This window comes from Palaemon carinicauda, chromosome 9, assembly GCF_036898095.1.
Source record: "Palaemon carinicauda isolate YSFRI2023 chromosome 9, ASM3689809v2, whole genome shotgun sequence".
Classification (NCBI taxonomy): domain Eukaryota; kingdom Metazoa; phylum Arthropoda; class Malacostraca; order Decapoda; family Palaemonidae; genus Palaemon; species Palaemon carinicauda.
Window position 1 is genome coordinate 135,049,128 of NC_090733.1, and position 17,974 is coordinate 135,067,101.

Here is a 17,974-nt window from a genome sequence, read left to right on the forward strand (position 1 = left end):
GTTTGAAGGATAACTGTGTCAGCTGCCACAGATCCTGAATAAAATCTTAAACAAGTGAGACAGGAGGCAAATAGATATTCCTGGTGGCTGGATGAGGAAAACCTTGCCAAGAGAATCCCACTTGACCACCCACAACCGAACATGCAACTTTTCTCGCATGCGTCAAAGGTGTGGAGCAAGCACTTGGGCGACAGAGTATTGTGGTCAGTGAAGGAATGTCTATACTTCCAACATCTTGGAAATATACGCAACATTATTTAGCTTTGCGAGTATTCCAGGAAGTTTGAGTGATTTTAGCTCTGCTGAAGACCTTCCCTATTATAAAGGACTCTAGTTTGTATACTGTACATAGGAAAAGTAAATTATTTTTTAAATATATTTAAACAATGTTATGTTTCCAAACTAACTCTTGTTACCATTTCTCCATGCAATACAGATGTTGGATTCAATTTAATTTGAGCCATGTAGCCCAGCGCTTGGGCCGGTGAGGCATCGTTCAAGTGCAACTTCCAGAAACCCCAACCATTTCGATATGAAGTAAAAGACTAGAGATGGAATAGCTAGAGGGAAGAAACCCTGAGGAACAGATTGAAAGTAGAGAGATGTAGTGAGTGCATTTAAGGGCTAAAGGAATACTGCACAAGATCTGTAAGTAATACCTACTGTGCACTACAGTACTGACGGCAGAAAACCTGTGGAACAGATGTAAAGTAGAAATCGATGTAGCGAGTGCATTTACGGGCTAAAGGAATACTGCAAAGATCTGTAAGTAATAACTACTGCGCACTACAGTACTGATGGCACTATTCCTCCTATAGGGCCCCATGCAGTAAGATTTCTCATAACTGAATAAGTTTTCAGTAATCTATTGTAAAGAAATATTGGTAATCTATAGTAAAGAAATAGCTTTCTGTATTTTTGGGCTCAGCCATGTCGTCCTGATGAAAGGTTCCTTTAGGCAGCTTTCTAAGGGATATTTAGCTACAGTAATACTCCCAGAGAATTAACCATAGGTCTCCAGAATTCTAACTTCTGGCGCGAGTATCCTTAATATATCGTTAAGGATATCGCATGATATCAGGGTACGTATTTTTGGTACGACACATAGCAATCTTCACCCCGAGTAGATTTTACTCTGAGGGGGAAGAGTGGTGAACGAAGGAGAGCCATTATCAAGGTACTCGGTGGACCTCCTCCCTGTACTACTACGGCGGATTATTCCTTTGAACGTAGCTTTTAAGCATGGTGCTCTCCCTTGTTCTCTCGGTGTTGTTACTGTTTTCAAGGAATATAATCGTGCAATCTCCAGCATCTTCATCCTCTGGAAAGTTGAGTATTTAATCTTTCCTGTGTATAATTTTATATTTCCCTTCTCACAGTTAAATTAACATAATTTAGGTGTGTTGAGTGGAGCACTGCCATCTCCGGAGGTGGCCATCTTGAGACTGCTGTCGCACGCCATAAATGAAATTATTTAGTTAGTAGTGCGACGCTCCCGGTATTTAGCTATAAAGAAATTTCTAGCTAGTTAGGCAAAATTATACCAGTGAAGATTGCATATACACATGTAATATTTCCTCTTCCAATTATAACTTTTCTTTCGTATACGATAGGGTCTTGGTGGTATCACTCGTAGCCGTGGTCCCCACTCGAGTTAGGCTAGCCTAACCCGTTTAGTACAGTATACGTTAGTAACGTTAATCCCATTGTTTAACCTCTAATATTGTTTCTGTTGATTCGGTCGGGGACATATATATCCTCTAGAATTATTGATATAATTCGATACGCTTCTCTTTTAGAGAAAAGAGGATAAACCCTTCTTCCCCCCTGAGTGCCACCATCCCAGGTGGCAACCTTATCTTCCTTCATCGCCAACGAGTACTTAACTCCGGCTTGACATGGATAGTGTTTTACTGTCGATCTTCTTTGCCGGTGAGTATCCCGGCTTTGAAGTATGACAGTAACTCGGGATGTATTGTCTTGTAGCCGACTGTCATCGACAGTGGAATCTTTATTCATCTGCCGGCTATGACATTGTCGGCAAAGGAAGCTAGGCTTCCCTAGTCTACAACCGAAGGTGGACGGCATAATTGCCGCCTCCTTTCTCCCTTGTGAACTAGAAGACGTCTTATATCCGGCAATGTCACCGGCGGGGAATAGTTATTCCCCTGCTGCCCATGACGGCGCCGGTATAGGAAGCTAGGCTTCCTTGATTTACAGCAGAGAAGTAGACGGCATACTCGCCGCCACCTTTCTCCTCTGTAAAATATAAGACCCTTTCCCTCCCCCTTCTGTCCTTTAGTGCCGGCCTAGCCGTCACAAATTTCCTTTGGCCAGTATTCTACAATCATCCCCGCTTGCCGGGTTGACTGGGTTACCGGCCGGGTTCCTACAAACGGCGGTTAGGTTACCGCCTCGACCAACTACCTAACGGAAGCAAAGCTTCGGGAAAGGTTGAGCCGGCCCTGCCGGCTGCCGGTGGGAAACCCATCATACTGTTGAGAATTCTTCAGTCCTCTCTTGGACTGCCATCCACAAACCTTGTAACCGGCAGTACAGCCGGCAACAGATTTTGTGACTGAACGGAAGCTAGAATCAATGTATTCCTCCCCTTCCATTAGAATTCCCATTCCAGGAAGTCTGTAGAAAGCAGTAGCCCCCTACACTCCTAATTATTGTACTAAACTATAATAATATGGAGTCGTCCTTCCCATCCTCTCTCTCTCCCTATCAATTAGTGCTGCCAGGCACTAGCCTAACCCCGGTAGTATACCGGTAAAACTACATTATATGTCAATACAGTAGCTAGTATTCCTGCAGTATAACAATACAGCAGTTAGAAAACTACAGTGTACAATGATACAGTAGTATAAATCTTTCCAACATACTCTGTGTATCCTTTCACAGTCTATTGCTGAGACCGAATAAAATGTTGAGGTGAAGTATTCCTTCGACATCCTGATGAATCCTAGATCATTGGGATACTTAATTATTAGCGTGCAGTATTAATATTCTAAAAGTGGTGGAGTTAGTGTAAATATTCACTGACTCGGCTCTACATACGAGTTATTCCACTCTGTATTTTCCCTAAAAGGAAATTAAAAATATTAATAATGACGGAGGTCACAGCAATTGCCTGGAGAGGAAACGGATAAGTGTCTTTCCTTCTTCTTTTCTATCTTACTATCCTAAGCTATTAAAAATAATAGCAAGTAATACTAAATCATGTGTATAAACAACTGAGTACTCTTTTCACCCTTTTTCTCCCCTACAGGAGGAGCCATTGGTGAAGGGTAAAGTTGTATTCTGCAACCACAAGAGAAAGAACTTTGTGGGCCTATGATGTACAGGTCTCATGCCCCCTGCTGCCTCGTATCTGGATCCCTGAGGTTCTGGGCCCCGAAGGGTCACTCCAATCGCTTGACCTTGCTGACCGATGGCTTTGTAAAAGATATCCCTGACACTATGGAGTCAAGGGATACAGCAAGGGAAACCCATCAAAGCCGAGTATGAGGCTTCCAGAAGAACTCTCCGGGACCTTACCTACCTAACAATTTTTGAAGTGCCTACTGTTCCCTAAGGCTCAATCAAATACGTTTGTGCCTCGGGTACAGGTCCAGCCTCCCTCTATCCAACGTACAGTGGACGCGGATATCAACAAGGCACTGCAAGGCTTGGGCATCCACCAAGATCGGATGTCAGAGGTGTCCATTGACACCGGACAGGACCTACTGCAATTAGGCCCTGGATAAGGAGTGGTTCAACCACCCACGGAGGAAGAAGGATCCGTTTCAACGGTGACTGGGGTCCCTCAGCTCGCTGTGCTGGCATATCAACCTATGCCGTCGACCTCTTTAGCCCCAACTCCCCAACTGGCTAGACAGGTCGGCAGGAGCGAAACGCTCCTAGAGTCGATCCAGCAGATGTTGACACTGTTCCGGAAGGAACAAGAGGAGAATAAGCAAGATCTCAGAGATGAAGAGAGAGGTACAGGGAAGGAAACGCCCTGGCGCTTCCAGGGGCTCCGCTAAGCCCCTTAGAATATCTGACCTCCTTCACTGCTCCGAACCAACCCCTGGAGGTAGACGGAACACATGCCCATGTTGAATGGGAAGCTTTATATCTCCGAGAAGTTGGGGTCCAATCCCCTTGAAGAGCTTCAATTGTGGCCCAGCTTTCAGTGTACCCAGATTGATATGTGAGACTGCGAGATGAACCTACATTCCATGAGGAGACTGTACCGAAGGAAGTCATTGTCCTCGAACATGACAAGGCACAAGCCATCCTTACCGAGACCCAGAAAGGAGCCGTATATACTAACTCCAAAGTCTCAGCATTGAGCAAGAAGCACCCAACCTTCATTGCTCCTTCCTCCAGAGCCTTCCCCCTTTCGGGGAAAGCCCTAGACTGTCATGAGAGCAGTCGAAGAGGGCAAACCCTGCCCAATCCTAGAGAAATGCAAACCATATCTCTAGCTATGCCCACCTGCGAAGAGAAGTGGAAAGAGGTACATCTAACCTTCTCTGTCTCGAAGTTGGATCCGGAGATAGCAGGCCAGCAGTTTAATGAGAACCTTCCAAAGTTGCCAAACCATCTTTTGAGAAGGGAACAGGAGACGAAGGATAGTCTTGCCTCCCTGTCTCATCAGAACTGCTTGGAAATGTGTGCAGGCATTAAATAACACCCCACCATTGTGATGGATTTGTATGCTTTTCCCAGGTCAAAAGAGGACCTGAGGAGAGTATGTGTTTGCCACAACAACGGTGAAACACGAACCCAGAAAACATGATTTCATCATGTATCTGGGGCGAAGACCCTTTCCCACAGGAAGTGGTCCAAGAAGTCATTGCCAAAGCCACCACGGAGAATAGGAACCTTTTCCAAAAGTGGGGCATGTCTTCAAAGAGGAAATCTTCATTAGAACTGCACAATTTCCGACCGTGACCATGACCATGGTGCCTCAAATGGTAGCCCAGCTGCAAACCACCTTCCAGGTGGTCTCTCAACAGCTGGTAGCCACTCACCTGTGTTTAATCCAGGCTTTGAAAGGCACTCGACCACCTTTCGGCCCTACAAAGGTAAGGGCCCAAAAAGAGGATCCTCCGGAAACCCCCCAAGGGTAGAGGAGGACGTGGTCACGGAAAAAAGTCCTCGGGTACCTCTAAACAATGAGAGGTTCCAGGTAGGAGGCAGACTTTTCCACTTGCGGGATCATTGGACCTTTGATCCATGGGTCCACAGCCAAATTACGAATGGACATGGTTGGACATGGAACAAAAATCCACCCCACTTTTCTAAAATTCTTCCAACACTCCACCCCCTTATTTGAAGAATATACCTTGAAACTCTTGAACAAGAAGGTAATGAGAAAAGCAAAGTCCATCAAAATTCCAGGGAAGGCTGTTTTGTGTTCCCAAGAAAGACTCGGACAAACCCAGTCATTCTAGACTTGTCTCCACTCAACAAGTTCATTGAGAACAAGTTCCGGATGCTTACATAGCAACACATAAGGACCCTTCTACCAAAAAGGGGCGTACAGTCTCAATAGACCTGGCACGTGCTTACTGGCACCTACCAGTCGGTCGCCCCCTTCTCCTCCTACCTAGGATTCAGGCTACAGAAGACAAAAGACGTCTTCACAGCCATGCCCTTTGGACTAAACATAGCCCCAAAGGTATTCACAAAGCTAGCGGACACGATCATCCAGCAACCACGCTCCGAAAAAGTACAAGCAGTAGCATACCTGGACGATTGGTTGGTGCGGGCAGCATCTAAGACTACTTGTCTGCAAGCGGCCGGAAAGGTGATCCAGTTCCTGGAACAACTGGGCTTCAAGATCAATCGCTAGAAGTCTCTCCTTTTTCCAGCTCACAAGTTTCAATGGTTAGGAATCCATGGGAACTTGGAGTCACACCACCTCTCCATTCTATTAAAGAAGATGAGTGAAATAGTGGCATCTGTGAAGAGACTAATCCAACGCAAGAGTATTTCAAGACGCCAACAGGAAAGAGTACTGGGCTCTCTCCAATTCGCAGTAGTGACAGACCCGGTGCTAGAAGCACAGCTAAAGGATGCGTCAGGAGTCTGGAGAAGATACGCATCAAACGTTCGAAGAGATCAACAAGGTTGACACCGTCCCTATTGCACACGCTATTAAGGCCATGGTCAACGAATAAGAGCCTAGCACAGTCAATTCTCTTGCAACCACAACAAATATCAGTGGTGATACACACTGACGCCTCCCTGGAAGAATATTCGCATAAAATGAAAGGGCAAGAAATTGATCATTCCAGTTTAAAAAACTTTCACATCAACATCTTGGAGGCTATGACAGTCCTCCTGACGTTGAGGAGACTATCCCCTCGCAGAACAGTCCACCTCAGACTGGCCCTCAACAACGAGGTGATAGTAATATGTCTAAATCGACAAGGCTCGAGTTCACCTCGCATTAATCACGTGATGTTAGCCATCTTCCGCCTGTCAAGGAAGAGAAGATGGCCTTTATCAAGCAGTTCACCTTCAAGGGTTCCACTATATGACGGCGGATGCTCTATCCAGGCAAAAGCCGATAAGAGACAGAATGGTCCCTAGACGCAGACTCATTCTCCTTTATTTTCGATAAAAGTCCTGGAACTGCCGATCGACCTCTTCGCAGCGAGTGACTACAAGAAACTACCTCGGTATGTAGCCCCTTACGAGAACCTTAAGCAGAAGCGATAGACGTCATGTCTCTTGACTGGAACGGATGGAATTAAATTTGTTTCCACCAACCAATCTCCTGCTAAAAGTCCTCGACAAGCTAAGATCCTAAAGAGGAACAGCTCCTGTAGTGGCCCTCAAATGGCCCAAAAACAATTGGTTTCCTCTAGTTCTAGAATTGAAACTGTAGCTGTTTCCTCTGCTGTACCCAGTTTTATTCAAACTGGTGCAGAAGTTGACTGTTGCATTTCACCCTCGAGAACCAACAACTTGCATCTCATGATTTTTTCGCCCTAGCAGCGAACAAAAAGTTTGGGATCTCGAAGAATGAGGCCAACTTCATTGTAGAGTACAAGTCAAGTCCAACCAGAGACAATGTGAATTGTTTTGGAAGAAAGGGGTAACTCTTGTGAAAACAAGGGGACCAACAGAAATTTCAACAGGTTTCTATCGCTTTCTTCTTTTAGCTACTTGAACAAGGCCTGACTTCCACTACGATAACCACGTGTAAGTCGGCTCTGACTAGACCTCTTCTATACGCCTTTGAGACGTACCTCATAAGCGAAACCTTCTTTAAGGTGCCAAAGCATGCACTAGACCCAAGCCGGCAACCCCTCCAAAGCCCATTACATGGTCGTTGGTCAAAGTCTTGCACTATGCTTCGAACCTAAACAATACGGATTGTACTGTACTCTAAAGGAACTAACACGCAAAGTCTATTTTCTGTTCGCAATAGCCTTAAGGGATAGAGTTCGTGAAATATTGGCCCTATCAGGGATGTAGGCCATATTCAGTTCCTAACAGGAGAACTGAATCCATTTCCTGATCCTGACCTTCTGGCCGAGAACGAGCTGCCCACCAAGAGAGGGGTCCTTGGAGAATCTGCCCACTGAAGGAAGATGTCACTCTATGCCCAGTAGAGTGTCTTAAGGTCTATCTTCGTAGAACTTCAGTCTTCAAGGAAGGACAGTTCTTCCGACGCGAAACCTCAGGATCAAAATCTATCCCTAAATCCATCCCCTGAATGAGATCTGGGGTTGGTGAATCCCTTAATATAGATTTAGCTAAAATTAGTGCATGGTGCAAATTATGGGGTATAAAGTTGAACCCTAACAAAACTCAAAGTACGATTGTAAGTTGGTCAAGGACGGTGGCTCCTCAACATCCGGATCTCGGTATTGATAAAGTTTCTTTAAATTTGTATGACTTTTAAAATTTTAGGTGTGATTCTCAACAGCAAATTTACTTTTAAGAAACACATTAGGTCTGTGTTTTCTTCAATTGCAGAAAAAATTGGCTTATTGAGAAATCTTTTAAGATTTTCGGTGATCAATCTATTCTGAAGAAGTGTTTTCTTTCATTCTACCTTGTTTTGAGTGTTGATCTCCTGTCTGGTCTTCAGCTGCTGATTCTCATCTTAATTTGTTGGACAGAAACTTACGGTCTATTAAATTTCTTATTTCTGATCTAGATATTAATCTTTGGCACCGTCGTTCAATCGGTTCATTATGCATGTTTCATAAGATTTTTCATTGTTTCATAAGATTTTTCATAACTCTGACCATCCTTTACATTCAGATCTCCCTGGACAATACTATCCTCTTCGTAAAACTAGGCAGGCAGTTAATTCTAATAGCCAGGCCTTCTCCATCATGAGGCTCAATACTACACAGTATTCTAGAAGTTTTATTCCAGCTGTTACCAAGTTGTGGAATGATCTTCCAAATCGGGTAGTTGAATCAGTAGAACTTCAAAAGTTCAAAGTTGGAGCAAATGTTTTTATGTTGACCAGGCTGACATGAGTCTTTTTATAGTTTATATATATGACATACTGTATCTATTTTGACGTTGTTACTCTTATTAGAATGATTTATTGTTAATTTGTTCCCATCATTTATTTATTTCCTTATTTACTTTCCTCACTGGGCTATTTTCCCTATTGGAGCCCTTGGGCTTATAGTATCTTGCTTTTCCAACTAGGGTTGTAGCTTCGCTAGTAATAATAATTATAATAATAACTGAGAGCAATGCTCACCTACTTATTCGCAGAGCGGATCCTGACAGCTCTCCCCGCAGGTCACGATCCTAAGAAAATTGCTTCTTCACGGAACTTCTTCCTACACTATACGAAGCAATTGCATGAAATAAAACATGTTGTGGTGGCGGCGGGTAGTGTTAAAATACCCGTTGTCTAAGCGCTGCTACGAACGGTGAACTGCTTTGGGACTTTCCAGTGCATCGGGTTCATGGGTACATTTACCTTTGAGTGCAAATCACAACGATGATTAACACACTGTTCCATATGGGTGTATATCTGACAGATAACACCAGTGTGGAGTTAACGTTGCATCACGGTGTTCATGCATTTCCAAAATCTGTACGAATCAGTCGGATTTGGTTTCACATCTCCATTGAGTGGCATAATTTCGATGAAATTACATATTTTTTCGACAAGAGAAAATATGGACCCTGATGTGTTTTCAATGCCGGATCAGATTCATACCAGATTGTAACTGCATTTGATAATCTAGTTACAACGTAAAATACTAAACATATTTGCGTCTTATTGCTGCTATCTCGGTTACAGACGAATATTTACCGTCCATCCCTATGGAGATACAGACTTTGAATCCTTATAGTCGAAGTCGACACTTAATCTGCAGGGGGCAGAAAGCCCTAAGCTACTGTACAGTAGTTCCAAGCTTAGTGAATACAGTATGACAAATAACGGTAATGTCATATATAAAGGTCTAGGAGACCATATAAGGAACTCATTCAAAGTAAAGGCACTTATACAAACCCACAGATATAGTACTTTCAAGTTAATTCTCTGGTAAGCTGCCATCAGGACGACATGGACGAGCCCTAAAAACGGATTTAGAGCAAAGCGAAAAATCTATTTTTGGGTGGGATAGCCATGTCGTCCTGATGAACCCACCCCTCTTTCTTAAAATGACCCCACCCGAAACTACTCTTATCTGCGGTTATTCCTGCTTAAATGCAACAAGGAATAATGCGCCATAGTAGTACAGGGATGGGGTCCACCGGGTACATTGATAACGGCTCCCCTTTATTCGCCACTCTTCCCCCTCAGAGTAAAATCTATTCGGGGTGAAGATTGCTATGTGTCGTATAAAAAAATATGTCCCCTGATATTAGGCGATATCCTTAAAGATATATCAAGGATACTCGCGCCAGGAGTTAGAATTCTGGAGACCTATGGTTAATTCTCTGGGAGTATCACTGTAACTAAATATCCCTTAGAAAGCTGCCTAAAGGAACCGTACATCAGGACGACATGGATATCTCACCCAAAAATAGATTTATCACTTTTCTCAAAAGCCGTTTTTTACCTTGTCAATTTTTATTTTAATGAACTTTGTTTTAAAATCTACATTTGCTGCTTCTCAAATGACTGACAAATAAATTAAATTACAGTACCTCTTTTCAGTGGGAAAAAGGGTTAAGGATACAATACCATTTTTTATATTTTTTATTTGTGAATGGACTCCAAATGAGTAATGTAAGTATCCATACAGAAAAACTGCTCATCACATAACCTGCAAACAACTTCCATATGGGCCAAATGAAAAGAATCATCAATGTGACTAGATAAACTTGGCATTCCAACATCAATTTCGGCTGGTTCTACATTTACATCACAGTGGACCCCACTTGAAGATTTTATGTTTTCTAGCTGATCTAAAGGTAACAATATATCGTCTGCTTCGCTACATTCTGTCATTAATAAAGTCTTAGACTGATCAATACTATTAATATCTATTAGACTAATATCACTTTTGCTTGATGCCATGAATAATTTTTGATCATTCAATGATGCAATGAAATTTTGTACAGGGTTACTACTAGGAGTAGGTGAACATACATTAAGAACATTCTCAGATGTCAAATCACTACCTAAACACTTGGAGTCGACTGCCGTTAATGTCAAATTTTCAAGAGAGTTCAGGTTAATTTCTGATATTTCTGTGTCCTCTGACAAAGAATGATTTGAACAAACTCCAGCAAATGAGTTGTCTCCTATTTTGATAAGTAATAACGTATCGTCTACACTCTTGCACTCTGAAATAGAGCATCTACCATTGTTGGACAGAATAATGGAACAATCATTTTTCTCTGAGACGGAAATAGTTTGTTTATTTGTACATTCCTTCAAACTTATATTATTGGATCCTTTCACATGCCGTCCATCCCCACCTAGACTATCTTTGACCATATATATTTTTGCATCGGAATCTGTAGATTTCATAGATTGTGCAGTGTCACAAAAATCAGGATCACTTATAATACTGTGTGGGAATATGTTAAAGTTCACGTTGACTTGTTTTGCAATGCACGTAGTACGTGAAGAGGGTGATGATGACGAGGATGATGAAAATGGCATTGGGGAAATAACTTGAACTTTACTGCCACAAACATTTGGTAAATACTCATGCTTTGAGGAACTTGAAGATATCTGTTGATTTTTTGTACTTGTTAATTTGGGTTTAATGAGGATATTTTTCTTGCATTTATCCTTGGACTCTGAAACTTCATTCTTTCTCGATCCTCTTGTACGCTTTGCAGAGGGTGCTGCAGATTCAGTCTCAGGAGTATTGGAGTTCTTGGCAGTAAGATGCTTTTTTCTATGAGCATAGTAAGTGTTTTTGTAAGCCGTTGCATAGCCACAAATCTCACATTTAAATGGCTTCTCACCTGCATATGTAGAAGGAAATTTAAAATAATTATATTACAGTATATACTTTCACAACTAAAGAATCTGAAATGTCTATTAAATCTCTTGAAACCATATTTCTATATTACTATAAAACTATCAGACATTGAAATTTTTTAAACAAAATGTTTTCAATTCTGTATATAAATCCTAATATCGATTTTTTCATACATACAGACCATCTAAACCCGACATGGCTGACTCAAAAGAAAAGTACAGTATGGAGTAGTTGCTTGTGAGCACAGCATAGCTTGATGAAAAGGATCTACATTGCAGAACTGACCAGCATGGTACTTGAGGAGACAAGAATTAAGGTAAAGGGCCAGTCACTCCCAATTTTCCTTAAGACTTATGCCAAACTTGTTACCCTGGATGAGATGCATAGTTGTCCTGTGTGGAAGTCTAGGCGAGTCACAAAACTACCAAGCAGCCATCGCAGGACTTTATTGAGATGACGGAAGCACACATTGAGCGTGGATGTCTCCGTCTTTATAAGACTTCTTAGTAAGAGGGAACATTGAATGAGAGCTTTCCTGTCCTGCTAGTGCTATGGAGGTTTGCAAAACTCTTTGAGGAATGTAGAATCTTAGAACATAGCGTAGCTGGAACCTCCAGGACCTTGGGACATCTGTCAAATCTATAGGAAGGAGAAGTTCAAGCCAGAACAGTGTTTTTGTAGCTTCTACTTGCTAAGAAGTAGCATATTTCCATCCCTTCATAAATGACAAAATGAGAGAGCTTGCACAACAACTACCCCTTTACAACAGAGAAGAGATAGTCTTGAGGAATAGATCCTATGATGTATTCTTAGGGTAGAAAGAGACTCTTGCCCTCTAGCCCCAAGTAAGAAAATCAACGGATCCAAAGACCAAGTTCTTATGTAATTAAGGAAGCTTGAAACTTTAAATATATGAATCATTTGTCAAAGGAGAATGGATCTGAACTTTATTAAGGAGTTTCTTTGGCCGAGGTAGGAGGACAAACTGAAGGTTGAGGACAAACTGGAACTGGCTATGTAGGAGGAGCACATAAGGAAAATGTAAAAGATGTGGAGCAAGATGTGGAGGACAATCGAAACGATGCGGAGGACAATCTATAAGAGGTGGAGGACAATCTACAAGATGTGGAGGATGAGGAGGACAATCTACAATTGCAAGAAGTGGAGGATGAGGAGGACAATATAAAAAATGTCGAACAATGTAAGATGTGGATGATGAGAAGAACAATCTATAAGATATGGAGGACAATCTACACAAAGTGAAAGATGAGGAGTACAATCTACAAGATTTGGAGGATAAGCACAATCTACAAGATGTGGAGGTGATTTATAAAATGTGGAAGATGAAGAGGACAATCTGCAAGAGGGGGAGGATGAGGAGGACAATCTAGAAGCAGTGGAGGAAAATCTAGAAGAGGTGGTCATTCAAGAACATATGGAGGATGAGAAAGACATTCAGCAACATATGGAGGATGAGAAAGACATTCAACAAGATGTGGAGGATGAGGATGACAACCTACAAGATGTGGAGGATAATCTAGAAAATATGGAGAATAGGGAGGATGACAAGCTAGAAGATGTGGAGGATGAGGATGACAACCTACAAGATGTGGAGGATAATCTAGAAAATATGGAGAATAGGGAGGATGACAAGCTAGAAGATGTGGAGGATGAGGAAAATCCAGAAAATGTGGAGGACAATTTACAACTGCAAGATGTGGAGGATGAGAAGGACAATCTAGAAGATGAGGACAATCTACAATAAATGGAGGATGAAGAGGACAATCTAGAAAATGTGGAGGTCAATCTACAAGAGGTGGAGGATGATGAGGACATCTACAAGATGAGGATGATGAGGACATCTACAAGATGTAGATGATGAGGACATCTACAAGATGTGGATGATGAGGACAATCTGGAAAAAGTGGAGGATGTTGAGGAATTCAAAAAACGTGGAGCATGTCGAGGACATTCCAGAAAATGTGGAGCATGTTGAGGACATTCTAGAAGCAGTGAAGGATGAGGAGGACAATCTAGAAGAAGTGGAGTATGAGGACAATCTACAAAATATGGAGGACAATCTTCAAGATGTGGATGATGAGGAGGACAATCTAGATGTGGAGGACAATCTACAAAATGTGAAGGATGAAGAGAATAAATCTACAAGATGTGGAGGACAATCTACAAAATGTGGAGGATGAGGAGGACAATCTAAATGACTTGAAGGATGAGGAAAATCTACAAGATGTGGACGACAAACTAGAAGATATGTAGGATAATCAAGAAGAGGAGGATAATAAAAAAAGAGGAGGACAATTTACAAAATGTGGAGGACAATCTAGAAGCGGTGAAGGATGAGGAGGACAATCTACAAGATGTGGAAGGAGGGGGACGAACTAGAAGATGTGTAGGATGAGGAGGATAATCAAGAAGAGGAGGACAATTTACAAAATGTGGAGGACAATCTAGAAGCGGTGAAGGATGAGGAGGATAATCTACAAGACGTGGAAGGAGGGGGACAAACTAGAAGATGTGTAGGATGAGGAGGATAATCAAGAAGAGGAGGACAATTTACAAAATGTGGAGGACAATCTAGAAGCGGTGAAGGATGAGGAGGACAATCTACAAGACGTGGAAGGAGGGGGACAAACTAGAAGATGTGTAGGATGAGGAGGATAATCAAGAAGAGGAGGACAATTTACAAAATGTGGAGGACAATCTAGAAGCGGTGAAGGATGAGGAGGACAATCTACAAGACGTGGAAGGAGGGGGACAAACTAGAAGATGTGTAGGATGAGGAGGATAATCAAGAAGAGGAGGACAATTTACAAAATGTGGAGGACAATCTAGAAGCGGTGAAGGATGAGGAGGACAATCTACAAGACGTGGAAGGAGGGGGACAAACTAGAAGATGTGTAGGATGAGGAGGATAATCAAGAAGAGGAGGACAATTTACAAAATGTGGAGGACAATCTAGAAGCGGTGAAGGATGAGGAGGACAATCTACAAGACGTGGAAGGAGGGGGACAAACTAGAAGATGTGTAGGATGAGGAGGATAATCAAGAAGAGGAGGACAATTTACAAAATGTGGAGGACAATCTAGAAGCGGTGAAGGATGAGGAGGACAATCTACAAGACGTGGAAGGAGGGGGACAAACTAGAAGATGTGTAGGATGAGGAGGATAATCAAGAAGAGGAGGACAATTTACAAAATGTGGAGGACAATCTAGAAGCGGTGAAGGATGAGGAGGACAATCTACAAGACGTGGAAGGAGGGGGACAAACTAGAAGATGTGTAGGATGAGGAGGATAATCAAGAAGAGGAGGACAATTTACAAAATGTGGAGGACAATCTAGAAGCGGTGAAGGATGAGGAGGACAATCTACAAGACGTGGAAGGAGGGGGACAAACTAGAAGATGTGTAGGATGAGGAGGATAATCAAGAAGAGGAGGACAATTTACAAAATGTGGAGGACAATCTAGAAGCGGTGAAGGATGAGGAGGACAATCTACAAGACGTGGAAGGAGGGGGACAAACTAGAAGATGTGTAGGATGAGGAGGATAATCAAGAAGAGGAGGACAATTTACAAAATGTGGAGGACAATCTAGAAGCGGTGAAGGATGAGGAGGACAATCTAGAAGCGGTGAAGGATGAGGAGGACAACCTAAAAGAGGTGAAGGATGAGGAGGACAATCTACACAATATGGAGGACAATCTTAAAGATGTGGATGTGGAGGACAATATACAAAATGTGAAGGATGAAGAGGATAATCAACGAGATTTGGAGGATGAGGACAATTTAGAAAATGTGGAGGCTGTGGAGGACAATCTACAAGATGTGGAGGATGAGGAGGACAATCTAAAAGACTTGAAGGATGAGGAAAATCTACAAGATGTGGAAGAGAATCTACTGAGGAGGACAAACTTGAAGATGTGTCGGATGATGAGGATAATCTAAGAGGTGGAGGACAATCTACAAGAAGTGGATGATGATGAGGAGGACAATCTACAGGATGAGGAGGACAATCCAGAATAGGCAGAGGCTGAAGAGGACAATCCACAAGAGGCGGAGGACAATCCACAAGAGGCGGAGGATGAGGAGGACAATCCACAAGAGGCGGAGGATGAGGAGGACAATCCACAAGAGGCGGAGGATGAGGAGGACAATCCACAAGAGGCGGAGGATGAGGAGGACAATCCACAAGAGGCGGAGGACAATCCACAAGAGGCGGAGGATGAGGAGGAAAATCCACAAGAGGCAGAGGAGGACAATCTACAAGAGGCGGAGGAGGACAATCTACAAGAGGCGGAGGACAATCTACAAGAGGCGGAGGACAATCTACAAGAGGCGGAGGACAATCCACAAGAGGCGGAGGATGAGGAGGACAATCCACAAGAGGCGGAGGAGGACAATCCACAAGAGGCGGAGGAGGACAATCCACAAGAGGCGGAGGACAATCTACAAGAGGCGGAGGACAATCCACAAGAGGCGGAGGATGAGGAGGACAATCCACAAGAGGCGGAGGATGAGGAGGACAATCCACAAGAGGCGGAGGCGGAGGAGGACAATCCACAAGAGGCGGAGGCGGAGGAGGACAATCCACAAGAGGCGGAGGATGAGGAGGACAATCCACAAGAGGCGGAGGATGAGGAGGACAATCCACAAGAGGCGGAGGATGAGGAGGACAATCCACAAGAGGCGGAGGATGAGGAGGACAATCCACAAGAGGCGGAGGCGGAGGAGGACAATCCACAAGAGGGGGAGGATGAGGAGGACAATCCACAAGAGGCGGAGGATGAGGAGGACAATCCACAAGAGGCGGAGGCGGAGGAGGACAATCCACAAGAGGCGGAGGATGAGGAGGACAATCCACAAGAGGCGGAGGATGAGGAGGACAATCTACAATCTTGTAGAATGTCCTTTTCCTCAACCACTTCTTGTAGATTGTCCTCCTTATCCTCCACCTCTTCTGGATTGTCCTCCTCGTCCTCCACCTCTTCTGGATTGTCCTCCTCGTCCTCCACCTCTTCTGGATTGTCCTCCTCATCCTCCATCTCTTCTGGATTGTCCTCCTCATCCTCCGCCTCTTCTGGATTGTTCTCCTCATCCTCCGCCTCTTCTGGATTGTTCTCCTCATCCTCCGCCTCTTCTGGATTGTTCTCCTCATCCTCCGCCTCTTCTGGATTGTCCTCCCCATCCTCCGCCTCTTCTGGGTTGTCCTCCCCATCCTCCGCCTCTTCTGGGTTGTTCTCATCCTCCACCTCTTCTGGATTGTCCTCCTCATCCTCCGCCTCTTCTGGATTGTCGTCCTCATCCTCCGCCTCTTCTGGATTGTCCTCCTCATCCTCCGCCTCTACTGGATTGTCCTCCACCTCTTGTAGATTGTCCTCATCCTCCACCTCTTGTAGATTGTCCTCCCCAACCGCCACCTCTTCTGGATTGTCCTCCACATCCTCCACCTCTTCTGGATTGTCCTCCACATCCTCCACCTCTTCTGGATTGTCCTCCACATCCTCCACCTCTTCTGGATTGTCCTCCACATCCTCCACCTCTTCTGGATTGTCCTCCACATCATCTAGATTGTCTTCCACCTCTTGTAGATCGTCCTACCCAACCGCCACCTCTGGTAGATTGTCCTCCTTATCTGCCACATCTTGTAGATTATCCTCTTCATTCTCCACATCTTGTAGGTTGACGTCCTCATCCTCTATATCTTGTCATCCTCCAATATTTACTTGTAGCTCGACCTCTCCATCCTCCAATATTTGCTTGTAGCTCGACCTCTCCATCCTCCAATATTTGCTTGTAGCTCGACCTCTCCATCCTCCAATATTTGCTTGTAGCTCGACCTCTCCATCCTCCAATATTTGCTTGTAGCTCGACCTCTCCATCCTCCAATATTTGCTTGTAGCTCGACCTCTCCATCCTCCAATATTTGCTTGTAGCTCGACCTCTCCATCCTCCAATATTTGCTTGTAGCTCGACCTCTCCATCCTCCAATATTTGCTTGTAGCTCGACCTCTCCATCCTCCAATATTTGCTTGTAGCTCGACCTCTCCATCCTCCAATATTTGCTTGTAGCTCGACCTCTCCATCCTCCAATATTTGCTTGTAGCTCGACCTCTCCATCCTCCAATATTTGCTTGTAGCTCGACCTCTCCATCCTCCAATATTTGCTTGTAGCTCGACCTCTCCATCCTCCAATATTTGCTTGTAGCTCGACCTCTCCATCCTCCAATATTTGCTTGTAGCTCGACCTCTCCATCCTCCAATATTTGCTTGTAGCTCGACCTCTCCATCCTCCAATATTTGCTTGTAGCTCGACCTCTATGGATGAAAGTTAAGCAGAACCTCTTTAGGTGAATCACATAATGATCCATATGCAGGTTATTCACGTAAGGTCTTCCTCCCGTATCTGTATCTAATGCAGTTTTTCCGTTACTCCATTTAGGTTGCAAACAGTCTCCTCCATTCTTCAGTTCCACCGGAATAGAGACTTCCTGACCAACAGTGATGCGCACATCCAAGAAATATGAA

General features: G+C 43.7%; 1 protein-coding gene and 1 long non-coding RNA gene across 2 annotated transcripts in view; one reads left to right on the plus strand and one right to left on the minus strand.

Moving 5' to 3' along the window:
- Positions 1 to 440: 440 nt before the first annotated feature.
- Positions 441 to 12,956, plus strand: LOC137647159 (uncharacterized). The gene is made up of 4 exons (XR_011045540.1): positions 441 to 765; positions 10,239 to 10,407; positions 11,287 to 11,356; positions 11,612 to 12,956. It is a non-coding gene; the product is annotated as an uncharacterized lncRNA (long non-coding RNA).
- The window catches only part of LOC137647158 (zinc finger protein 665-like), a 59,387-nt gene continuing 51,585 nt past the window's right edge, over positions 10,173 to 17,974 (minus strand). Inside the window, exon 9 of the mRNA XM_068380437.1 lies at positions 10,173 to 11,415. Coding sequence (XP_068236538.1) covers positions 10,193 to 11,415 — 1,223 coding nt within the window. The 3' untranslated portion in view covers positions 10,173 to 10,192. The remainder of the gene's footprint in view (positions 11,416 to 17,974) is intronic.